This window comes from Elephantulus edwardii, unplaced genomic scaffold (genome assembly GCF_000299155.1).
Source record: "Elephantulus edwardii isolate Elephantulus edwardi_28Jun2011 unplaced genomic scaffold, EleEdw1.0 scaffold00143, whole genome shotgun sequence".
In the NCBI taxonomy this organism is placed as follows: domain Eukaryota; kingdom Metazoa; phylum Chordata; class Mammalia; order Macroscelidea; family Macroscelididae; genus Elephantulus; species Elephantulus edwardii.
In genome coordinates this window covers 2,985,724-2,994,171 of record NW_006399893.1, presented here as the reverse complement: position 1 = coordinate 2,994,171, position 8,448 = coordinate 2,985,724, and the positions used below count along the sequence as shown (strand labels likewise).

At 39.1% G+C, this 8,448-nt stretch overlaps 1 protein-coding gene across 1 annotated transcript in view; it reads right to left on the bottom strand.

Annotated features, from left to right (window-relative positions):
• Positions 1–8,448, bottom strand: part of THSD7B (thrombospondin, type I, domain containing 7B) — a 1,033,118-nt gene that overhangs the window by 40,661 nt on the left and 984,009 nt on the right. Inside the window, exon 21 of the mRNA XM_006894459.1 lies at positions 5,133–5,278. Coding sequence (XP_006894521.1) covers positions 5,133–5,278 — 146 coding nt within the window. The remainder of the gene's footprint in view (positions 1–5,132; positions 5,279–8,448) is intronic.

Sequence of the window (8,448 nt, the reverse complement as noted above, 5' to 3'; positions counted from 1 at the left end):
GAGGCGAAGATCCTCTATGAGGTGGACTGATTCAATGACTGAGGTAATTGGGATGGGTGTGTCAGAGGCAGTGCGATTGTAACAGGATAGAGCAGAGTTTAGGGTTGTTTGTACATAGGGTTGCTATAAGTGGCAAGCAACTTGATGGCACATAACAACAATAATAGTGAGGGGAGATCTTGTTTTGATTTATATTATCAGAACTTGGGCTCTTACACCATTTAAAAGGGAATAGATCTATCAGCATATGATATATATGGTAATTTCCACATTCTGTTGATTATCTCTGTTGGGAATAGTAACCAATATGATCTCTTCCAGTTTGTTGGGCAGGTAACTCTCCTCCAAATTTCTTGGTATAGCTTGGTGTATATTGTTGAAATATGTGCAGCATGTTCCTGACAACAGTTCAGAATAAGAGGTACATTGCAAAGCACATTGGGGGAGAAAGAGAAAAAGGGAGAGAAGGAAGAAATTATGTAGCAATAAAGGAATATTTTTTTAAATAGGTGAACTGGCAGACAGAGAAGGGGAGGGAGGAAAATGGGCAAAAAGGAATGAAAATGCAATTTTTCTGTAAACTTTCATTAAAATCACAATTTTAAAAAAAATAATTATTAACTGAAGAAAGAGGTCCTTGACAGATTTCCCCAAGTCAGTATGTCTTTTGTTCTGTTGACTACTTTTCCCCATGGGTATTAATTGTGCATCAAAAGAAAATAAAATCATTGACAAATACAAAGAAATTGCAGAACACTTTCCATTATAGAATGTGAAAATTACTGAAAAGTAACATTATATCTCTGACATATTTTGGACATGTTGTGAAGAGGAACCGGCCCTTGGAGGGACAGCGCAGGAGGGGAAGACCCTCTATGAGGTTGATTGATTCAGTGACTGAGGTAATCGGGATGGGTGTGTCAGAGGCAGTGGGATTGGCACAGGACAGAACAGGGTTTAGGGCTGTTATACATAGGGTTGCTATGAGTCGCAAAGGACTCGACGGCACATAACAACAACATCATTAATATCACATGCACGTAAAATCTTGCTGAATATCATTAAAAATGACTAGTACCTAGTACCTCAATAGAGACCAGCCAGAAATTCAGGCTGTATTTAGAAGAAGCTGTGACACCAGGGATATCATTGTTGGTGCCAGACGGATCTTGGCTGAAAGTAGAAAATAAAAGAAGAAAGTCTATTGCTATTTTGTTGACTATGCAAAAACATTTGACTATGTGGATCATAACAAATTATGGCTTACATGGAGAAGAATAGAACTCTCAGAACACTTGTGTTCATGAAAAATCTATACTGAGACCAAGAAGCTCTGGTATGAATAGAGCTGGGAACACTGCATGGTTTAAATAAAGGGAGTTGTGCATCAAAACTGTATCCTTTTCACATATCTATTCAATTTATATGCAGACAAATCATTCAAGAAGCTGGACTATATATAGAAGAAAACAATAGGATTAGAGGAAGACTTATCAACAACTTGTTCTATGCAGATGATACAATCTTGCTCGCTTAAAGTGAGGAGAACAGCAGAAATGCTTGCTGCAGAGGATAAAAGACTACAGCCTCCAATATGGATTACATTTGTTTGCAATAGCAAAGAGCTTGAAACAACCCAGGTGCCCATGAACAAACGAATGGATAGAGAAGCTCCGGTATATTCACACAATGGAATAATATGCAGCATTAAAAACCCAAAGAACTCAAGAAATATTATGCAAAATGAGTGACCCTGGAGCACATTATGCTGAGTGAAATATCTCAGTCACTAAAGGAAAATACTGCATAGGGCCACTGTTGTAAAATGGGACTGACACCGGGGTTGAAGGAAGACAGAGAAGGAGGGGAGGAATGATGTACACTGCATTGAAACAGATGAGGGAGAGAACTGTTTAAAAGGAATATATGATTGGGTATTATTGTCATGACAGGAATCCAGAATGAAGGCTGCACAGTGGAGTGTACTTGGGGGAAAGGATTTAATAAAAATGAAAGAGTTTTTCTTTTACTTTTCAAGGAGAAGAGTTAATTGGTGGGGAAGGGATGGGCAAGTAGAAAAGTGCAGCAATGAATTACTAGAAACCCTAAGTCTCTGTAAACTTTCATTAAAATTAATTTAAGGGGGAAAAAAGAAAACAAAATTTCTCACCACCAGGCAAACAGGTGACATCATGATGGTTGGAGAAGAGATAGACATTATCAAGATTTCAATGGCACATAACAACAACAGTTGATTCAATGACTGAGATAATCGGGATGGGTGTGTCAGACAAAGTGCGATTGGCACAGGATAGAACAGAGTTTAGGGCTGTTTGTACATAGGGTTGCTATAAGTGGCAAGCATCTTGATGGCACATAACAACAATAGTGAGGTGAGGTCTTGTTTTGATTTGTATTATCAGAACTTGGGCTCTTAAACCATTTAAAAGGAAATAGATCTATCAACATATGATATATATATGGTAATTTCCACATTCTGTTGATTATCTCTGTTGGGAATACAGTCAACATCCTTGGCATCAGCCAGGTTATAAAAAAAAAAATATGTATTGCTTTGCAAAAGTCTGCTGTCAGTGACCTTTCCAAGTGCTAAAGAGCAGAGATGTCAGTTTGAAGACTAAGGTATACCTGTTTCAAGCAATGGTCTTTTCAATCACTTGCTATGCACCTGGAAGTTAGACGATGAGTAAGGATGATAGAAGAATTGATGCTTTTGAGTTGTGCTAGATAAAAGAGTGGTGAATATACCATGGACTGCCAAAAGGACAAACAAGTACGTCGTGGAAAAGTACAGCCAGTGTGCTCTTCGGAGGCAAGGATACTGAAACTCTGATACACTTTGGTCATTTTGTTAGGAGGTGACAGTCCTCAGAAAAAGGACATCATGCTTGGAAAGGTGGAGGGCCAGCAAATGATGAGAAGACCTTCCACAAGATGGACTGATACTGTGACTGTAACGGTGCGCTTGAGTGAGCCAGGGATGATGAAGATGACACAGGATATGACATGGTTTAGAGCCACTACTCATAGGGCCACGATGGATTTTAGCTGATAGCACTTAACCACAACACCACATCAACATATGACAGGGAGGTCTGGTGGCTTAGTGCTACAGAGCTGTCCTAACAACACAAAGAAACATGGTTTGAGTCCACCAGCTGTTCTTTGGGAGAAAGACAGTCTCCACTTTACTGCTACTGAAAACCTATTGAAGGGTCAGCAGCAACAATCAACATATGAAGGACTGTTGGTGGTGCGGTGCATAATACATCAGGCTACTACTTGAAATGTCTGTTTGAAACCAACAATGATACAATGGGAGGAAGAGTAGTCTCTTTCCATAAAGATATGTAGCTTTGGAAACATGAAAGAAAGCTGTTATGAGCTGGAACTAAATTGAAGGCAGTCGAGGTTTTCGTGTTGTTTTAAATCAACATATATACAGACACACATTACTAAGTGAGAAAGAGAAACTTGGAAAGAAAGAGTTGGGAAATTTGGAAAAGAAAACTGATGCCTGAGGATTAACATTTACTCTTGTTAATGTCCTTCCACATAAGACTCTAGAACTGGCTTCTCTGCTGCACACACACAAGCTTCTCTCATTATGATCACACACCTCTTGAAGGCAAACTAACTCCTAAATGTATAAAATCAGTACCCTCAGCAAATTGGTGACCCACATGCATTTGTTAGGTTAGAACAGGAGAGATCCAAAGAAAACTGGGAATGCAGTGATGAGAGAGAGTGCTCTTTCTTGGTGTGCAAATACCCCAGTGTATTTAGATCAGTAATTTAAAGTCCAGCTTATATATACTTGTAATAAAAGGCAATTTATTGAAAACGATACTGTGTTAGCTCACCAAGCTGTCAATGTGGCATCAGGAATAGTAAGAACACAGTTCCACGTCAGGGAAAACTCAACTGAAATAACATCATTATGTGCTGTCTTATCTGCCTCTGCCTTTTCTTTTCTATGTCACCATCATTGTTCTTTCTTGCTTTTAAGTGACTTGAAACATGGAACATTGCATTTGAACTTATTTATCTTCTTTACTTTATTGACAGCCATCAAAGCAATAAGAAGAACCAATCTTTTCATATTTCCTACTTGTACACAGTTATAAGGAGTATTTAAAAATTGCTGAAGATATGGGAAAGAAGATATTAGACCAAAAGACGAAGTGTTCATACTAACGCTATTATGTTACTATTGAATTAATTAGTGTGGTTACTTTATTTTCTGTCAAAAGGAGACTGTACAAATGTACCACACTTTTTGCCCTCTGGGATCTATTAAAATACATGGGTATTTAACTTCTGCAAGATTATTATGCTGTAGTACAATGCCATCTTGACAGCAACACTAAACATATCTATGGGAATACTCTCTAGATTTAGTAATGCATAATCAAAATACTGTTACCTAATTAAAATATGCTTTGGAACAGAAAATGAAGGATATAATAGTGAAATAAGAAAATAGGGAAAATCAATGTGCTTTTTCTTAAGCAAGAAGCTGGGAAGAAAATGCATAAGGGCCCTTTGCTGATGTAGCAAAAGCTCCAGGTATGTGATATATTATGATTTTGCTAGGCATTTATATTTCAGGCCAATAAAAAAGTAATCATTGAGGAAAATGTAGTAACTTTGGTTCATGTAATAATGTTAAAATATAGCTTTCATATACTTTTGGTTTTCTGCCCATATGCAAGATTTTGTCTGAGCCTAAAAGTGCCTCTTTTAAAAACACAGTCTGCAGCAAGCTCTGTATTTGCCAGCATCGGGGTTTTGCCTAATTAAATAATATTTTGATATTCTCAACAAGCCAAGGAAATAACAGAGAATTCTTGAGGGTGCCAAAGAGATTGAAAGTCCTGTGACCTGGCCTATTATAATCAGTGCCTTATGAATGGCTATTTCTTTTCCCAGCAATACCACTCTGCATGAGGTTAAGTCACTTGGCTGTATTTTCCCGTGTTCTTCATTGCATTAAAATTACATTGTGCCGGCCCCCTGGAGCTGTGAAATTTATTCCATCAGCACATATGTTTGTCCAGACAAGTAGACAAACTGCAAAACATTTCTCCAAGTGTCAATACAAGACCTACCTCCAATTTACATGCGGACCAGTTATCAAGGACCCAGCTGTAGCAGGGCGTCACTGGGCAGGTTTTCTGCTGGGTCAGCTCTGCAGGGCATGGACGTCCTTCTCCTTGGGTTGGCATAATGACAGATCGAGTCCGGCTCATTTGACCTAAAATGATAAGGGAGAGAATAGTGTTTTTTGGTGAGAGTTCTGCTTGAAATGAAATGGAGGGACAAAATGTAGGTTTACACCTATAAATCTTCACTATACCATGCCAACCTTAGTTGTGTTCAGCTTTCTGCTTTTGTACCGTTTTAGTTTCAAACTCAAACTCATTGTCATTGATTCAGAATCAATTCTTGGCTGATACTGCAGTGGGTTTTCTGAAACCATAAATCGCATGAGAAGAGAGTGCCCATCTTTCTCCCAATGAACAGCCAGTAGATTTGAACTGCTTGCCTTTTGTTTGGAGCAGAACTCCCTACCCACTAGGTCATCAGAATTTGGGTTTCTATTAAAAGACACATACTATCTAGGTATTGAATACAGTTATATACTTGTTTAATTTTTAGTAAGTCTAAATTCTGTATTGTTGCCAAAACAGACTGCACCTGTAAACTCTGGGTAGAATGTCAATATAGTCACTAAGTATTTATTTATTAAACACATGACCCAGGCTACTACCATTGACCTACGTGTCTTGTGGTGACTTGCATGCTGCTGTGATGTTGGAAGCACTGTCACCAGTATTTCAAATTATCAGCAGGCTTCACCTTTGAGCAGGTTTCAGTAGCACTTCCACACTATGACACAGTAGGAAGAAGGGCCTGGTGATGGACTTTTGAAAATTACCTACTGAAATCTTTACAAATAACAGCAAATAATAACTTTCTTGCTTTGGAAATGTGATCAGGAGGATTTAATAACTAGAGCAGAATACCAGCAGGTGAAGTGAGGACTGACACATAATCACAATGATGGACTTGAATGAGCTGGTGATTGGGAGAATGATGCAGGATTGGACAACATTTCATTCTGCTGTATCCTTATGAGCTCCAGTAAAATTGATGTCAGCTAATGATAATAACCTGCTGTGTGTGATCAAAACATGTGTGAAGGGTCTGTCATCACAGACTGTCTATTCTAGTCAAGATTCTAATTTAAAACCAAACCTACCACAATGGGCTGCCAAGAAAACAAAGGCCTGTCTTGGAGAGGGTGAAACCAAGTTTCTCCCTGGAGGCTGGGATTTTAAAGCTCCATTTCACATACTTTGCTCACGTGGCCAGGAGAAACCTCTTCCTTGGAAAAGGACATCATGCTCAAAAGGGTGGAGGGACAGCGCAGGAGAGGAAGACCCCAGGTGAGATGGATTGATACAGTAACTGGAGCAACGGGAGTTGGTGTGTCAGAATTAGTGAAACTGGCTCAGGACAGGGCCGGCTTCAGAGCTGCCGTACATAGGGTTGCTATGGGATGCAGGCTACTTGATGGCACATAACAACAACAAAAACAACAGTATCCACCATTGAGTAGATTCTGACTAGTGGAAACTACACTGTACCAAGCAACCAAGATTCCTTAGCTACATGTAATTTTTACCTTACTTGCTAAATTAGAAGACTCTCTAATGTCTCAGGATGAGCTAACTGGCAAGTCAAAAGTTTGAACCCATTGGAACTCTTTGGAAGAAAGCCGAGCGAGTTTTCTTCTATGTCTTATAACCTTAGAAGCCCATTGCAGATTTCCTCTCTTTACAAATTGTGGCTTACTCCCTCTTCATCCCGTTGACTCTTAACTTCGCTTTTATTGATGGTGTATTTAGGTTACCGATTTTAACTTCTATCAGTTATTAGTGAATCAACTTAAAAGTCAGTGGGGGTTTTGCTTGCTAATTTAGAATTTAACACACAAACTCCAACCACAAAGAAGGTCCAATGACCCCACCTTTCATTTTTTGTGTGTGTTTTGAGTTCTTAATTAACAACTAAGATAAAAACTGCACATAATTAAAATTATCCAAGATAATTTCTTAGGACAGTGAGTGTTAGTCTGAGGTCCCAATAGTATCTTCCAATTAGTTCAACATGGTACATTTTTTCTAGAGATTTAGGACCAATTTCTTTCTTCATCAAACTCAAGATAAAATTATTGTGAAGGGGTAGTGAAAGGGTAGTGGTGTTTGGAAATGTGGTTAGGTACCATCGAGTCGAGTACAAATCGCAGTGAAAGAACAGCCAAGCTGAAACTTGTCCTATCCTGTTCCATCATCATCACCTGTGAGACACCAGAGCCCAGTGATGATGTCACATATCAATCTATTTCATTAGGGGTCTTCTCTCCCTTGTTGAACCTTCATCTATCCATACATTATTTCTCTTTCTATTGAATACCCTTACTTAGCTACATGTCTAAAATATGAAAGAGCAAGTTTCATATTCTTGCTCCTAAGGAGTACTCTGTCCTTTCCATAACATATCTGTTTGTACTTCTGGCGGTTCATTGGATATTTAGTATTCTTTTCAAGCACTACAACTTAAAAGCATAAATCTTCTTCTCTTATTCTTCATTGTCCAGCTCTCTGACAAAGTTACAACATTTTCAAAGTTACAGCATTGTTTCTCAATGTATTTTGGAGAGGTCCCTGAGAGAAATATGCCCAGTGTAATATGTCTCCTCATTTTCTGTGTTGACTGTCGATCCAAGCAAGATGAAATAATTGACAGCTTCAATTTTTTTCCCCATATATCACAGCATTGACTGTTTTGTCTGTGCTGAGGACCTTTGTCTTCTTGATGTTGAGATGTAATCCGTAGCAAAGGCTATAGTCTTTGATCTTCTGCAGCAGATGTATCATATCCTTCTCATATTCAGCAAGCAAAGCTCTTTCATCAGTATAACACAGGTTATTGATAAGTCTTCCTCCAATCTTTATGCCACACTCTTCTTTATACTGTCCAGCTTGTGAATTATTTGTTAAGGATACAAATTGAACAGGTATGAATAAGGGATACAACCCTGACACATATCCTTCCTGATCTTAAACCATGCAGTGTTCCCTTGTTCTGTTCACACAATAGCTTCTGGGTCTAGGTGTAAATTCCATAAGAGCACAATTGTTGTTGTGTTGTTGTTATGTGCCGTCGAGTCGTTTGCAACTCATAGCGACCCTATGCACAACAGCCCTAAACCCTGCTCTATCCTACGCCAACCGCACCGCCTCTGACACACCCATCCCGATTACACCAGTCACCGAATCAATCCATCTCATAGAGGGTCTTCCCCTCCTGCACTGTCCCGCCACCCTCCCAAGCATGATGTCCCTCTCCAAGGACCCG